General features: G+C 43.7%; 5 protein-coding genes across 5 annotated transcripts; 3 read left to right on the top strand and 2 right to left on the bottom strand.

The window, feature by feature from the left end:
* Nucleotides 1-1,570: 1,570 nt before the first annotated feature.
* Nucleotides 1,571-2,645, top strand: Bfra_007987 (putative gdsl lipase acylhydrolase family protein; the record flags this gene model as incomplete). Its single annotated transcript, XM_037338353.1, has 4 exons — nt 1,571-1,676; nt 1,732-1,850; nt 1,974-2,507; nt 2,616-2,645. 4 exons carry the CDS (start codon nt 1,571-1,573, stop codon nt 2,643-2,645), a joined length of 789 nt encoding a protein of 262 aa, XP_037190416.1.
* Nucleotides 2,646-4,033: 1,388 nt separating this feature from the next.
* On the top strand, nt 4,034-5,994 carry Bfra_007986 (putative ubiquitin carboxyl-terminal hydrolase 19 protein; the record flags this gene model as incomplete). Its single annotated transcript, XM_037338352.1, has 2 exons — nt 4,034-4,232; nt 4,292-5,994. The coding sequence occupies 2 exons, from the start codon at nt 4,034-4,036 to the stop codon at nt 5,992-5,994; spliced, it is 1,902 nt and encodes a 633-aa protein (XP_037190415.1).
* A 145-nt stretch (nt 5,995-6,139) lies between these two features.
* On the bottom strand, nt 6,140-9,283 carry Bfra_007985 (putative thiamine biosynthetic bifunctional protein; the record flags this gene model as incomplete). Its single annotated transcript, XM_037338351.1, has 8 exons — nt 6,140-6,221; nt 6,291-6,299; nt 6,362-6,495; nt 6,545-6,667; nt 6,785-6,938; nt 7,537-8,604; nt 8,795-8,930; nt 8,998-9,283. 8 exons carry the CDS (start codon nt 9,281-9,283, stop codon nt 6,140-6,142), a joined length of 1,992 nt encoding a protein of 663 aa, XP_037190414.1.
* A 1,205-nt stretch (nt 9,284-10,488) lies between these two features.
* Bfra_007984 (putative eukaryotic translation initiation factor 5 protein) lies at nt 10,489-11,826 on the top strand (the record flags this gene model as incomplete). The annotated part of the gene is made up of 2 exons (XM_037338350.1): nt 10,489-11,487; nt 11,542-11,826. 2 exons carry the CDS (start codon nt 10,489-10,491, stop codon nt 11,824-11,826), a joined length of 1,284 nt encoding a protein of 427 aa, XP_037190413.1.
* A 325-nt stretch (nt 11,827-12,151) lies between these two features.
* On the bottom strand, nt 12,152-15,319 carry Bfra_007983 (putative heat repeat protein; the record flags this gene model as incomplete). The annotated part of the gene is made up of 3 exons (XM_037338349.1): nt 12,152-15,009; nt 15,080-15,224; nt 15,275-15,319. 3 exons carry the CDS (start codon nt 15,317-15,319, stop codon nt 12,152-12,154), a joined length of 3,048 nt encoding a protein of 1,015 aa, XP_037190412.1.
* Between the last annotated feature and the right edge of the window lie 1,935 nt (nt 15,320-17,254).

Here is a 17,254-nt window from a genome sequence, read left to right as displayed (position 1 = left end):
AGATGTACAAAAGATCGCCTCTCAATATTATCACCCACACCACTACTTGACGAAAACTAGAATTTTTCTTGGGATTCAAGGAGGAAGTTGGAGTGTTGGTGTTGGAAGTGGCTTTGACTTTTAGAGATCGGGAATTGGAGCAAATGCGGAATCAAGAAGCATCAAATGAAATGTGGAGGAGAAACAAGGGTCTTCGAGGCTGGTTGAACCCTGGAATTATTGTTTAGAAGTTTAGAGTTGATATTAATATTGAGCGGTCGGACTTTCCTGCTGCAGTTTGCTTTTGATGTAATAATGTCGTAATATTCAATGATCCAATCGGTGTAGGTGCGATGTGCAAGAACAGAAACTCCTGGGCCAAATGTCTGACGGGGGGAACATTGAATACAAGCAAAGATGAAAAGATGAGAAGATCAATGTCAAAGACACATCCTGATCACTAATTGCGGAACCCAAAGGCAGAAGTGGGAGTTGGAGTGTGAAGTTTGGAATAATTATGGGAAATGATACGGTTAATGCGCTTAAGATAGCTTTTGCAATGCAGGACAGCCTCGATAAGGCTCGATAAGCTTCATGAAAATGAAAATGAAAAGGTGCTACCTAGTAATGGTAGGTACTTAGGTAATCCAGTTTTCTTGGAAGCCGTCTTGAAAGTCACAAGCGCTGTGAAACATACGAATGCATTCATTCATTCCTTATGATCTACAATTTATCTTCCGCAAGCCATAAAGCAAGTTGATGATAACCTCTCTTGGGGATCTAACCAATCAGCATGACGAGTTATAAAACATTCAATGGTAAGATGACTCGTGAACTACCGATACTTACGAGAGGATGGATCATAAATAGCAGATGGCAGTAACATCAGCATCGGCATCAAAAAGGAAGTGTAGCTCATGACACCGGAAAGGTAGAGGATGTTCGATTTGGGTGTGCATACAATTCCGCCCACACCGAGACACCCAATCGTCAGTATGACTTTGGGGAAAATCTATACTCCATGAGATACGATTGATGAGAAAGCTGATCTGTGGGGATGAAATCCACAGGATAACATGGTAGCTGAGCGTACAAAGTAGGCAATCTCGCAATTAAACTCCCGCGAATATCGCGTCAAAATCCATGAGCCCATCATCTATTATCCATCATCCACCCCATCCCATCCCATCCCACTAGTAATTCAGAGAGCGACGAAGTACGACCTATCTAGTACCTCAACTCCACAAAAGATCCAGAATTGTCCACTTCGTACGTCGCGCATTACATCAATTGAGGAGAGACTACAGATCTGTCAGGGTGCATTTGAGGCTTGTGATCTCCATTGGTGTTTGTTTCGATTCCTACAACCGACTGAATACTAGACAGTCCGTTTTTCAAGATTGTTTCGTGAACTGCATATCGCTTTTCGTTTTCTTCCCCGGCTTCCTATTGCTGCACTGCTGCACTGCTGCACTGCTGCATTCCCGCTATTGCATGTTGGAACTAGCCGAGGCGGCTACGAATTAATAGGGATAGAAAAAGAAAGCCCCTTTCCTAAACATTAGTTAACTTCTACCGTACCACATTTGACATGGCTTTCAAAGGGTACCCCCAATTCATTCTACTGGGCGATTCCATTGTTCAATTCTCAAGTCATCTGCGGGATGGCTTTTCCTTTACTGCGGGTCTAGAAGAACGTGAGTTCACTGTTCCAAACTAGAGCCATCTGGTCACTCATTAATTCATTTTTAGATTGTTCTAGGCGGCTCCAGATAATAAACCATGGGTTGAGCGGGTATAACACCGATAATGCTCTTGAGATTCATCGGCACCTCGTCCCAGATCCAATCACTGCAAAGGTTCCCTATCTGGTACGTCAAAAACTACCATGTAGGACTCATTCCTTCATAGAAAGCCCCCTTCAAGCCTCGCCGTTACTGGTGCGAGCCTATCCTTAGGTCATTTCTCTGTATACTAATAGAATGTGCTGTAAGCTCGTCCTGTTCGGTGCGAATGATGCATGCCTACCGGATGGTCCCACGGGTCAACATGTTCCATTGGAAAGTTACAAGAAAAACATTGAAATCCTTCTCCAAAACTGGAGTTCCATAGCACAACGCCCCACGATTTTACTGGTTACACCACCGCCTATCAACGAAGTTCAGCTTGAGGAACAAGACCTCCAGAAGGGGTATTCTTCTCTTACGCGATCACAGGATAACACAGCCAAATATGCAGCTGCAGTTAGAGAAATCGCCGATGAATGGAAAGATCGAAATGTGGTATTGGTCGATCTATGGAAGGCTATTATGGTTAAAGCAGTACAGATGAGTCCAGATAATACTGGCAACCTAGAAACGATTGGCACCAAACGTGCTGGAGATGATAAAGCTATGAGGGCACTTCTCACCGATGGTCTTCATCTTTCTAGTGACGGATACAGAGTATTCTTGAACGAAGTTATACCATTGGTTGGAAAAGAGTGGAAAGAAGAGCCCTTGGATAGCCCCAGCTGGGTATTTCCACACGTAAGTATATCGTTTGCATTTTCTTTCAGTTCCTAGATGTGTTTCCTAGGTGGTGATATATCATTCCCTCAAGATAAAGTGTTGATAATGCTAATAATATGATATTAGTGGACAGTAGCTCCTAAATTCAGTCATTAAACGGAATGCATGCATGATGCATAGAAAGGTGTGTAGGTGGTCTTTTCTATGATAGAATATACATGCAAGGAAGACTTCTAGATTCCTGAAATCTGATAGAGACAGCTCACCTATTCATTAAGTATCGATTGATTGAGGGATGAATAGCTTCACGGAACAGTATTCAAAAAATCAAAGTAACAACGAAAGTAACTTAGCATACCTACCTATATGAGTCAAAAGAATTGCAGAGGCTTCAATCACGAAGGCAGCTTAGAACCAGTACCTAGAATGATTGTTAGCTACCTACGAGGTGATTGTTGACATTTAATATTTAAAATGCTTTGAGTCGGAGATCCCTAGTATAGGTGGTTCATATTGCACAAGCAATACCTTCCTACAACATGTTTTAGACTGTCAGGGCACTTAACGCCGAAAATGCATGCACACCACTTAAGGTTAGTTACCCTTGTGATTTTATAGGGTTACCGCAACCAAATTAAAGGTCCCTACCAGCTACACTACCGCCAGAGCAATTAATGACATCCTTTGATCCAAACCAAAATCCTACTCAACAACTTGTTATTGATTGATAATTTGACTTCCTAATATACAACATACAATATACCAACTTCATAATAATCAGCCTTGATACAACCTACCCCTTTCTTAAACATCTTCAAAAGGCAAACTCAAATCGATTTACTGCACATCTAGTATCTACTTGTACCCCCACTGCGATTCCAATCTTCCTCAAAGGGCAAAACAACGACATACAACAAACAAACAACAAATTATCTGCGAAAAGACAAACAACAAACGTAATTGCTGTAGAGCTCTTCGATCCCCTTTGGTTCAATCTATACGACACCATCTTGCGAATCAGATAATAGCCCCAGGAAGCACAGACTTGCAACGAAGCAGACCACCATTACATTCCTCATTTGATACTTGCACGACTCTCAAAGAACAGCTGGACACAACAATATTCAAAGAACCTTCGCCCATATTTCATACCCAATTCTGTTCCAAAACAAAAACTGCGAGATTAGGCATTCGTCGATCATAGTAGGCAGGAGGGTGTCTCAAATATCAAATCGTCGGCCGATGCCGTGGGGGAGGCTCACAAAGAGCCGTTGTGTACTTCGTTGGCATTAAGCACAAGATACAAGAGCTGGGATTTTCTCCAAAATTTCACAGTTGGCCAGGTGCTAAACATTTCGTGATATACCTCAGCCCGATTGGAACAATATCTCCTATCAGACGATAAACTACGAGCGTCTAGGGACAATTGTACGGCATTGTTGCGGTGACCCTCCTTGGTCGATTTCATTTAATATTACTCCCATGCCATCAAGTGTGAGACTTGAAAACACAACTTCCCTGGGGGTTACAAGGAAAGGATTGGAATGGATTCACAGTTCCCGGCTTCACGAGAAGAACTATACCATGTTCAAATGGACGTGAAGCATGTACAAGCCGTACAAATCAACCATTCCGACCGCCTCATGAGATTGGAGAAGCGCCAGGCGGACGATGCCGCTCTCAAATCTGTTTGGGGTACAAATTCTCCGTTTCCTGGCATTTTGAGCGGTACTCCCCAACAAGGTATGTGTTGGACTTGATCCTCGCAAGGCTGGCTGAAATATTAACACATTGAATTATAGGCCCTGTTCATAACTCCCCTACGGATGTTTTCGATGACTTTGATGACGAAGAAGAGCAAAATCTACTCGGGAGTCTTCATCTAGATAACGATGAGGAGCCAGTGCGTAGAGGTACTTCGAGAGCGAATAGTGTACGCTTCGACGTGAGCGCTCTACAGGGGTCACATTGGGCACAAGCATCAAGGGCGTCAGGAGAGTTTGGTCCCGCTCGCCCGACTAGTGGATTTGGCAGTCATCCTATGACTGAGCGGTCCTCATCGCATAAGTCAGATGGGAGGCATAGCTCTGCTGGTCACTCTGTCCACTCCACCCATTCTGTTCCCTCTGGACGCACAAGTAGCCTAGGCTTGGATACCAATTTCATGATCGGCGACCCGGACGATGATTCACCCTTGGAAATACCGGACCCTCCTCCAGGTCTGTTTATCCTCGGTTCAGTACCTTCCATCATCAGATGCTGGCTTACGGTCAACTTTTCTCACAGTGCACTCCTATATGCCGATATTTGTACAGGTTCACAAAAGTCGGTCCTTGACTATTCGCTTGTAAAAGAGCTTGGCCTAATGAATCAAATGCAAAAGGATCCAACAAATGGCCGTTATGTTATCAGGCTACCTGTGTATCTTCCAGAAGCAATTATAACGCAATCGTCTTCTAGAGTTAATAGTCCCGGCCCTCATTTACCGACTCTCACAGCAGATTTCGAGGTAGTTGGCATGAATCAACGATCCTTTGCCGATCTCAAAAGATCAATACGTGTATTTATTGGCAGTGATACTCTACGTGCGCACAACGCAGATATACTCTTCTCGCAAAACCTCATGACACTCTTCGGCGATGATCGTAACAAACTGTCTGTGCCATTCGTGCGACCGGAAGACGAGCTTCTTTTCAAGAATTTGTGCACCGCAAATATCCCACCTGAAAGAAATGAACTCAAAGCAACGGCTCTTCCTTTTACGCCCAGTGAACAACGATCCAAGATTGAACCTACGAACGCAGGTGATGTAGTTGCTGGGTCACGTGCTGACCATGTCAAGCCCATAGACAAAGACGCCCAATGTCAAAGTGTTACAAACCCACAAACCAACTCTGCCGCCACGTCTTCATCACCTGTTCACAGTATTCCCCCTATGTTGGAAGCTGAGACTTTTATGAAGAGCAGTGGCAGTACTTCAGACTCGGAAAGTTTACACAAATTGGACCAAGGCGTGGCCGATGCAAACAAAGTCGAGTCCACGAACGCAGCTGATGCGCTCAAGCGCGAAACGCCTATGGGGACTTGGGCTTCATGGCGGCAAGGCAGTACACCACTGAATGGTGATCACAATAGTGATTCTACTAGTGGGTATCAAAGAGCAGTCCGCGGAGGTCGAAGTATGAAGGTGCTAAAACCATCAAAATCCATTTCGTCTCCATCAAATCTAGCTGCTAGTCGTTCGTCGTCTGGTGCAAGAACAGGTGCATCTTACGAACCGGCGCCTTCAAGATCAATTGCTGATCTCAAACGCAAGGATCAACCCAATGGGACTGATAAATCACAGCTTCGTTGGGAACCAAAGAGAGTAAGTTCAGAGGATCAGAAGAGTGCTAAAGTGATTACAACCATTCCGCGATCCTCAAATCCAGTAGGCGGTGCTTCAGCTTTCGCGTGGATGAACTCCAGCAAGCCGAAGGTTTCTGTCGCCCCCACAGACTCCTGATGTGTAATTAAATAGGCACGTATTGCGAGCAAATGATGCGAAATAATTGTTATGTACTTGACTGCTTAGTGCTCAGATAATTAAATTTAAATTATATCACATCTTGACTTGTTGATACTATGTTTGCAATCTCTTGATACCCCTTTCACATCTTACTGAGAAGAGTACTCATGACATCCTTTGTACTCGCTGAAGATTCCTTCACGAGAGTAGCAATTGCTTTGAATCTACGAATAGAGGCATTAATAAAATCCAATAATCACATCACAAACCGAGGAATAGGTCATATCACTTACTCGGGAATACTAGAGGAGTTAGCTCGATTTCATTTATGATATGTTACGAAGAAATAAAGAAAGGTGCATACCTAGCATCACCCATAATCTCATACATGATCGACTCCGAGGTTGTCACAATAGCACCAGCAGCCCTCAGCCGATCAAGAGCTATAGGTATCTCTTGCGGGTTACAGCTACTCACTCCATCGGCTAATACATATACCTATGCAAATTGTTAGCCCCCTTATGTTGCGCTCATCAAGTACACTCACTTTGTGCCCATTGGCTAGCAAATCCAATGTCGTTTGTGTAACGCAGATGTGCGATTCAATGCCCACGATAATCACTTCGGCTGGGGTAGCAGAATGGAAATGTCGAGAAATCGATGGAATCCACTGGGTTGGGATCATGAGTTAGTCACTACCGACATCTTTTCACACCATGGAAGGACGATATCGACGCAAAAGCTCTCATTTCAAGGTCCATATATGATGATTGTAGAGTTCACTTACCATGCTAAAAGCCGTTTTGTCTGCATGCTCTACAGCATTGGGGATTTTAAGCTCAGCGCACGTTTCACCCAGTCGTGCGCGATTCTGTGTGGTGGCATAGATGGGAATATGAAGTATGTCACTTGCTTTGATCAACTTTTGGGTTGTCGCGATGCTGAGGTGGGAAGTAAGTGATAGGATCTATAGATTGAGGAAGATGGATAAACGCACACTTTCTCATATTCCCATATCGCTTTGCGAAACTTTTCTTGGATGTCGCAAATACTTTTTGGAAAGGGGGGGTTAGTGGAGGGATTCAAAGGGAACGAGAATCAAGAGTGGTCGGAGAATGGGGAACGAACAAGAGGGCAGGTCTGACTGAGTTGCGTAAGTATTGGGTAGCTAGAAGTGAGGGATGGAACTTACTCAGACGTTTTCCTACATGTTCTATCATTTTTGCAATGTGAAGAATGACACTTTCATTTGTTTACTTGTTGGAGTGTTATTGCGTTTTCTGGGGTAGGTGGGGTATGTAAGCCGAGGATGTGGAGCTAAGGGAATGAAGCGCGATTGGCACTTCGTCCCGGATCAAGGGGCTTTTAATGTGACTCTGAGAAAGTCAAGTGCACAGGGCATTAGATGTACGAGAACATATGCGGGTACTCCAGTCTTATAATTTTTTATACATAGAATATTACCATACAATGGTTTCAACTCTCGCTTTTTCAAGCCACCGCAAATCACTATGAGAGTTTGCCTTTTGTATAACATACAGTTCATCAATCAGCGCTGGAACAAATGTACCTGGACCTCTCACATCCTCTCGGACAGCTGCTATCTCGGCTGCAATCTCGTAGTGAAGCAATGCTGATAATACAGCGAGAAGCTTGTCTTCACGACTGACTGCCAACATTGCTGAGATGATAGTACCCAAAACACAACCACTTCCCGTAATTCTGCCCAAAATTTCATGCCCATTGGATATTGCAAAGGTACGTACTCCGTCGCTCAAAACGTCAATCGCCCCGGTCATCAGTACTACATTGCGCTCCCTCAATGCTAAATCACGCACGATTGTAGCTTTCTCCGCGAGACTCGATGTACTTGAGCCACTGTCAACGCCTCGTTGCTGAATAAGTGATCCGGATACGGTCTTGATTTCCCCCTCGTTTCCTTTAATGACATCGAAGTAACCATTTGCTAGAAGTGATTTAACTGCCGACCGCCTTACAGCAGTAGCTCCGCAGCCCACTGGATCGAGCACAATTGGCCCTCCTGCGTTATTGTATGCTCTTAGAGCCTTTGAGTAGTTTTGTATACCTTCGGGGGTGACCGTTCCCATGTTAATAACCAAGCCACCTCCAAGTTTCGCAAGATCTGCCGCCTCCTCTCCATAATTTGCCATGATAGGACTGGCACCAATTGCCAGAGCCACATTAGCAGCAAAGTTTTGAACCACGAGATTTGTCATGTTATGAGATAGAGGCGTCTTCTTAGCAACATCTCCTATGATTCCTGGAACCTGCAATAAAACTTCGCGAAGGTCTTTTACTTTTTGATCATGCGGTAAATTTGCTAGCGCAAACGGAGCCGGGGTCCGTATAAGTTCTGCAAGCTCGCGGGCAGCCTTTTCGGCATCCTGTGCTGCTATGATTGCACTGACGATGGCCACCCCGTCAAGCTGCTTACCCTCTGATGCCGACTGATACAGGACACGCTGTAGATTTGAGGAATTGATGCCACCTATTGCTACGGTTCGCACTTGGCTTCCTGACTGTTGCAAAGAATGCAGAACTTCCTTCGTGCCAGCGGTTCCAATAATATCCTTGGTGTTGGTTTTCCTATTTCGAAATCCATCAGAATACTCTTCGTTAATTTAAGCAAATGGATTAGGTATGAAGGTTGAATTGAGATTCTGTTCCCATTAAACAAGGTTACGCGTTGTAAATTTGTGCTGGAATAAAGGTACCACTTGATCTCTTAAAGCTCTCGAATCTGAAACTCAAAGCCATATTGCCGTGCTATTCTTACGTCGGTGTGGCAAACATTGTGCCAATTCCTAGATAATCTGCACCATCTTTAGATGCTGTCAAAGCTTCTTGGACATTGGCCACTGTTACTCCGATAATTGCATCCTTGCCCAACAGTGTTCTTGCCGTCTTCAGATCTGGATCAAAGTTAGAGACATGAGGGAAAGATGGCATTGTCACTTTATTCGTGACAGAGGATCTAACCCATATCGTCCTGACCAATATGGACACCTTCACACGCGACCGCAAGAGCAACATCGATTCGATCATTGATCAAAAGTGGAACATTGTACTTTCGTGTGACAGCATGTAACTTCCTCGCAGTATCAACCAGGGCAGCTGTATCGCTGTATTTGTCTCGATATTGCACAATCGTGACACCACCACGAACTGCAGCATCTACCACATCAACCAGATTTCTATCACCAAGTATAGCAGGTGTAGAGTCTGTCACAAGGTAAAGAGAGTAGTCAACATTTTTAAGGGCCATTCTGGGAGAATGGAGACAGGAATGAATAAATCCGAAGTTAGGAATACGGTTATCAGTACCCAGGAAGGAATAACAGGAAGAAGGAAGAATTTTGGATTGCTAAAAATGGAGATGAATACAACTGGGTATAAAGCATATCAATGAATCATGTGCTTAGACGCGGCACGTGTAGTTCTTCCTCCCTACAAACAAGTGAAGTTGGCTTTGATATTATCAATCTGTAAAATTCTATATACACGTTTGATAAATATAAATGTCATTATATCATTATATTTACTAAATTTTACTAAATTTTACTAAATTTTACTAAATACATTAATAAGTTTAATAAATAATTCATAATTGATTTTATTGATACTCACCTAGTCAGGATCACTTTGCTGTAGTTGTATTCCTCCTTCCTAGCTCCATTTTTTTTTTCTCTCGTTGACAAGGGCTTACCATTTCCACCATCGATATCCGAAACCTTTTATTCGGAAATTCTTTCAATCTTTCTTTTCCCCCTCCACAACCTTCCTCTTTCTTCGCCTTCTACCAAACAAACACAACACAACAAACAATAATTCCATCAACAATACAATAACATTTTTGTATTGGAGATTGTTCGATAGAATAAATTCCATTTAAAAAGGTCCAGTCTTCTACGGTCCCATCTATCCCAAATCGTCGGAATCAAACAAATCCCATACCTCGCCAATCAAAGTCGTTCAAGAATACGTTGAGCAATCACCTTTGCTTTTCGCTCTTGTACTTGTCGGATATTTGACCTTCAGACTTCAAACCTCTACAGCTTGCATCTCTCAGTATCTGACAGATACTCCATCTTTTCCAACAAGGATTTTCTTCCCTTGAATTCTTCACCCAAAGCTATCAGCACGTACAGTGATACATTTGCGTTATATGTATCTCACACCCAACGCCAACGACCTCAGACATCAGCCGCCCCTCGAGCTGCAACCATTTCGCATACCGCGGAAACCTTGTAGTTCTTACTTCAGTAGCAACGGCTAAGTATTATCCTCTACGATTCGAATGTTCCCGTAACCACCAACCAAATTTTACCAACCTCAATCGACTTTGCCATTTCAACGAGTTCAACTTTTCTGCATGTTATATTTCAGATTATCGCATTATCTAAACAATACCTGCACGCCTTAACCTTCACGAAAATACACAATTCGACTCAACACTACCTATTAGCAATCATGGCTACTGTCAATATCCGCCGCGATGTCAAGGACAACTTTTACAGATACAAGATGGAGAAGATCCAGTCCAAAATTGAAGGAAAAGGTAACGGCATCAAAACCGTCATCGTCAATCTCACCAGTATCGCCAATTCATTGGCCCGCCCAGGGGCATATGTCATCAAGTATTTCGGCTTCGAACTCGGGGCTCAAACCAATACCAACCCTGCCGATGATCGTTGGATCATCAATGGTGCTCATGAAGCAAGCAAATTGCAGGATTACTTGGATGGTTTCATCAATAAGTTTGTGCTCTGCAAAGAGTGCAAGAACCCTGAAACCGAAGTAATCTTCAAAGATGGAAACATTGTCTTGGATTGCAAGGCGTGCGGCAAGCGTTCGATGGTCGACCCTAGACTTAAGTTGAGCGGCTTTATCTTGAAGACCCAACCAAAGAAGGGCAAGAAAGACAAAGCAGAAAAGAAGGCAGCTCGTAAAGCCAAAGCAGACAAGGGCGAAGCCAAGGACAACGAAAATGCTAGTGGTAGCGAGAACGCATCTGAAAATGGATCCAATGACAACAATGGCGCCGGCGACGTGGCACTCGATGCTCCAAGTGACGATGAGCTTGTTCGTCAAGCAGAAGAGCTTCAACAATCTACCGAAGTCAAAGACGACGACTGGGCAGTAGATATGTCCCCAGAAGCTGTTAAGGCCCGTCAGCAACAGCTTCCTGACGATCTCAAGCAAAAGCTCGTCTTAGGTGGCGGTGGTGGAGACGAGGACGATGATGAAGAAGGTGGCGGAAACTCTACCTACGATCAGCTTGCAAATTGGATTGAAGAACAGACTGCGGAGAAAGGTGATGTCAGTAAGGTAGACGATCTTCAAATTTATCTTAAGGCGAAAGAGCTGGGAATCGAGGCGAAGCACCGCACTCTCGTTATTCTTGCTCTTACAGTCTTTGATGACAACATTGTGAAGCAGATTCCAAAGCGAGCAGGCATGCTTAAAAATGTAAGCTTGCGTATATTTATCTTGATTGTCCCATGAATACTAATCTTGTTGCAGATGATCACTTCTGAGAAACATGAAAAGTCTCTCCTCGGTGGAATTGAAAGATTTATTGGCCTCCGCGGTCAAAAGAACTCCGAATTCTACGAGAAGACATCAAATATCCTCATGGTCCTCTATGATCAGGAACTCCTCAGCGAAGAGGTCATCACCAAGTGGGGTACCAAAGCCAGCAAGAAATATACCAATGACCTTGCTGTGAGCAAGAAAGTTCGCAAGTCAGCAGAGGGGTTCTTGAAATGGTTGGCAGAGGCCGAGAGCGATGACGAGGACTCTGAGTAACAGGCAAGGCGTGCCTTGGTCAAGCCCGCACGGAGTGTTTTATTTTATTTCTGAAGTTTTGTCTTAAATAGTATCATTGTCAGGCCTCTATGCCATTTAAAGTATCATGGGCTTATGTTCATGCATGAATACATTCCATAGATCTTTTTTTGGTCGGCTGCTACTGTCTTCAGATTTGCTTAGCATCACTCAAAAGTCCCACTCACTGCTAATAACCAAATATATTCCACTCTTTTACTAATTATCCATGAGATCTATCTGTGAGAAAATGCAAGACGTTGTGATCGCGACTATGAGTAAGTTTTATGACAATCATTATGTTACATTAAACTATGATGAGAGGTCTAGGGGGCTGTAACATATAGCTATCAAGCGAGGGTATTTGAATTTCACGACGCAAACCAGACTGTAACACTAACCAGACTGCATCAGCATTCACGGCTGATAACGCATCGCGAACGTCGCTTCTATCCGGTATGATTCTTGCCAGAAGATCCAAAACGTCATCGAATGCGTCATCGTTCACCCCCGTACATTCCACTATAGCCATCAAAAGCTTCACTACACTCTCCCACATCTGTGCAGCCTGTGAGTGTATTCCACGACCACCAGTTCCAGTTTTCTCCACCAACATATTAGCCCTGGTCTGCCTGGCCAACGCAATCAAGCGGGGCCACTGCGTAGCAATTCTCGTGTTAAGAAAATTTCCAGCACTTCTGCAGATAGCTGCGATGGAGTCTGCAGCTGCGATGGCAACATGTGATTCCTTATCGTATAATCGATCTATGACTACAGGCCATATATCATTAACAAGAGGTAAGAAGCTCTCCTCGTCGCTTTGTAGAGCAGCAGAGGATGTGCGTATCAATCCGAGCAATCGCGTACGTAATGTCGGGGATGGATTTGTAAGATAGTGCTGACAGAGGCGGATAATGCTTTGGACCATGTTGTAGGTTTTTGTAACGGGAATCTTTTCTACTTCGACATTGTTATCTTCGTTGCTTTCACCAACCTCGGTCATGTCGTCCAATAATGCAGAGGCGCTTTTCCACGGCTCTCGTGGAAACTCATCAGGTCCGATATTCTCTTGCATCTTGAGTCGTTCCTGCTGCTTCTCGATTGCCTGAACGATACTATCAACTGTAATGGTACGAGTTCCACGTTGGATGACATCAACACGTGGTACGCCAGGTAGTCGCAATTGGCGAGATTGTGAGCCCATTTCTACAATCTCTCCGAGCACGGCAAATAGACCTTCTACCAATCCCTGGTAGCCATGAAAATTGTCCAAAGCGGCAAATATAGAAGATACCACATCGTCGAGATATAAAAGTAGAGATGGTCCCGTCAATTGAATCATCATTATTAGCACTTGTGGAGCTTGGGGTGATATGTCAAACGTGTTCAATCTCAACGAAATTGCGTTCACCATATAATCAACGTTCTCCACGATAAGTTCTCGGGTGCTCGGGTATTCGCAAGCTTGAGCAAGTGTGTTTAGACAAATAGTTGCGCGCCCTCTTAAATCACCGCTGGTCGAACCTAAAAGCTGCGACACGGGGTATAGTATATCCACGAGCTCTGCTCGAAAGTCTTTCTTTAAGCGCTTGGCCGAATTAGAGACGACCTCCAGCGCAATCCCTTTTACTCGCCAATCGAGATTATGGTCTTCGCTAGACAACACTGATATCGAGTAAGAATACAAATCATGGTTAGTGGCTTGATAGTCGTCCGAAGCAAGAAGTGTCGATTCGAAAAACTCATTCATTTCCTCGTTTTGAGAAGCGGCCAACTGTATCAATTGGGATGAGATCCAGTAGGCAGCCAGTAGACTTGGACCAGATGCTTGCCGTACATACTCGAGCATCTCGCTGGCCATGGTCATTTGTGGTTGCGATTCATTCAATGACCTTAGAAATGTTACCATAGCGGTTCTTGTAGACTTTTGACTTTGTTCCGGCATCAATATGGGAGGAAAATCCCTTAAGAGCATCTGTTCGCTTGACAACATCATCAGAGCCTGACTATTCGGGTCTAATAAAACCTCTTGCATCGCCCGATGGTGAGAAGAGGTCTCTATTACACTCGACAGGCCGTCTCGTAGCGATCTCGAAAGTGCTTCGTCAAGTATGGAAGAGCGCAGATCCAATTTGCTCAATAATTTGTATGACGCTGAAAGTTGGTGCAGTGCGGATACCTTGGCAGTCTCATCGCTCATTTGCATCACTCGTGGTAAGCTGGTCACCCAGTCATAACACGTTTTCTTGATCGACTCGCCGATGCTTGAATGTATAGTAGCCAAGTCCACAATAGAAGTTGTGCTAGCATCAAGAGGATCTTCTGCGCCGACTAATGACAAACAGGTCTCCACCAGGATAGAAGTCGAATCAACCAATGTATCATGGCATTCATCCAGTAAAACGATGCAAAATCGATTGAGTGAGACACGGACACTATTCGATTTGTGTGTACGCAGCTTTACGACATTTGCTAGAGAGAGCTTTATCTGAGAAGTGGTAGCAGTGAGCCAGGATTTCGTAAGCATGTCATTCTCGCCCTTACTTTCCACTTCCATCCCTGTATTCCTGCTTGTCCTGATAGTACGAGTCTTGACATCGCTCAATACTGTGGTTAAAACCAGTAGTAGACTTTCTAATGCCATGACAATAGTTTTATGTGACCTTCGAGATGTTGTAGTGGGGGTGAGGCATTTCGTGAGGGCTGAGACTGTGCCTGGAAGGAAACTAGCATGAGCCTGTACATCTCTGATGCAGTTCCATGCAGCTTTCAAAGCATTCAACCCTTCTGACTGGATCTCTGTTGATGGGCCATCCGTGATTGCATCGAGTATCGATGTAATACAGTGTCCAACTGCTGGTATGGTGGTTTCGGCAGTGATTGTAACGGATGCCTCTGGGACACGCGTCAAGTCGTCGAATAAAGCTGCAAGGGCAGCCAGAGCTTCAAGAACGAGTTCTTCTGGGGCTTTTATTGGAGCTTGTCCCGGTACTCCTCCGATCATCAACGTCAGCAGGATGAGAAGTTGTTTGGCAAGATCTATCGCAATATGGTTTCGCCATCCTTGTTCCAGTAGTAGCCTTAAACATTTCAGAGTGAGTTCCGATAGTTTGTCCGTATACTTTTGCTTCGAGCGCAGGATCTGGGATAATGGGAAGAAGACATCTAGTAACACACTGATGGTCAGTTATTGCGTAATTATTCGACCGAAATGCCAGAAATTCCAAAATCGTACAATCTGCCAGCTTCTCGTCGAAAGCTTCATTGTCACAAGTTCGCCGCAATGCGCCAAGAAGGTTTTCCGTCGATGATATTAGAGATTTGCTATCGCCGGCATTCTTCAGTGCCAATTGACTCAAGTCAACGCAGTATGGTTTAAGCTGTTCCACAATGTCAACATTGTAAAGAGAGAAGCAGCGACGATTGTTACCTCCTGAAATATTTCATTTCTTGTCTTAAGAACTCTTGAATCCATCTATTTCTAAAGTGTTTAACTTTACCATCTGCAGACCAGAACATTTTTGGTGAGTTGGAGCGAGTATCTGAGATACGAGGCTGTTTGTCAGCCTTTTGTGCGGGGCCTTTAAAAATGTACCAAGTACGTAAGCACGTGGCTCCGCTTGCTCGCGTGATAAGGCTTTAACTGCAGAGCATCGAATGTGAAATGGTGAATCTAATCCACCCCTCTACTGACTTTTTGATCGGATCCTTGAAAATAATAGTATGGCACGAGGTTTATTAATTCCAACAAATAGTTTTGATGAAGATCTTCTCAAGTTGATCGATGTGTTGGTCGAGTTCCACTGAGTAGGGAATGTTTCGCTTGAACTACACCCTTTGTTGTGCCGTGTGCGTATTCATGGCTAAGTGGCATTCGTATAGGAGAATGACATGTCTGCTTTTCCTCCTATCCAGAATCTCTGGGCCCATCTGCGTCAACTAGGATAGGACTGTTGAAAGAGCGCGCAGAGTTGAAATTTTTACATTTTGGCAGGAGGAGTCCTGACAACATGAATGGTGGGCTCTGCGTAAACGGATTAATCGTATTACCTTTTCTTTCCCGTAGGCCGCTTACCGGGATATTATCAAGTATGATGACCTACTGATTCCATGGAGTTTTGCCTATTCTGCTTTTTTTCGTTCCTGTGGTATCACTCATACCTGGTTTTCATCGCTGCGCCCACTATGTGACATATATTTCAACAATCAGTATGCACTGGATTTCTCTTAATTTGCAGGACTTATCTCGTTGTGTTGATCATTATATGTTGTCTAGGCACACGGAGTGTTTGTTCGTGAAGTTAAATGCTACAGGTGAGAAGGATGGCAAAGGTGAGAGTAGTATTATCTACTGGTCATGATTGATCGAATCATTGGATCAATCTTCAATCGTAATTACAACATCATCTGCAATTTCTTTCGGCTCTTGGCAATTTCATGGCCACAATCTATAAGCGAAAGATTGAAGGTAGAGAAGAATGTAAAGCTCGCTAAAACCATGTGAGTCTCCTTGATACCGCATACCTACAGTTACATGCCAGAGTCTTCCTAAATATCATCTCACTGCCCCTGCCAAAGTTAAGTCCCGGGACTGGTGTTTAATCTTTCACGCCTTCTCTATCTTCTCGAAGCAGCTTCTCGTGCAATCAACGAATACAGCTTTGATGATAAGAACATCGGAATCTGACATCGGAAGTTAAAGGGTTACCGAGCATATACTCACTGACCACTGTTTGCTTTATCAAATAGGGCAGAACTTCACTGGGGCGAGAGGCAGCGTGTTTTTTATGACAAGCAGCAGCTAAACTACACCTAGAGGTCCATCATACCTTACTTTTCATCTCATATATACGCATTCGATGATTGAATTATGATATATTAGTAGTTCAACATCTTTGGATTGTGCTAGATTTATACTGGTATACGTTTCTCCATTGAGCATCTTTCGCGGGGTCAAGTCTCACCTTTCATGACTCTCTATCTGCTTTTTTCGGGTAGAAGAGATTTTCCTTGAGACCATGCATTATGAAGTGGCTGCGAGAGGTTATTGACGACAGATGGGAGAGTTTGGAGTTCGTTAGACAGTATCAGGGAAGCAGTTGCAACTGATTGCTGAGATGATATCTTTCTCGACTCGAAAGTAGTTGTCTGATTCTCTGTAATATTGATTAATTATTTACATAGCACTAGACCACTTATATTTAGTCGCTAGCAGTTATATACTAAAACTCAGCTTATTTACTTTGACAATTAGAAAGTATTATAAGATATATATAATAAACCGGACTGAAAATAGTAGTGTTAATTACTGAAAAATAACAATTCATTTCTTTTTATTATATAAAACATCAAATTGGTTAAATGAAATACTTTCTAGGATAAATTTTTATTTTATTATTAGTTTTACTAC

This window comes from Botrytis fragariae (genome assembly GCF_013461495.1).
Source record: "Botrytis fragariae strain BVB16 chromosome Unknown tig00000112, whole genome shotgun sequence".
Lineage (NCBI taxonomy): Eukaryota > Fungi > Ascomycota > Leotiomycetes > Helotiales > Sclerotiniaceae > Botrytis > Botrytis fragariae.
The sequence above is the reverse complement of the archived record's forward strand: the minus strand, read 5'-3'. Positions and strand labels throughout refer to the sequence as shown.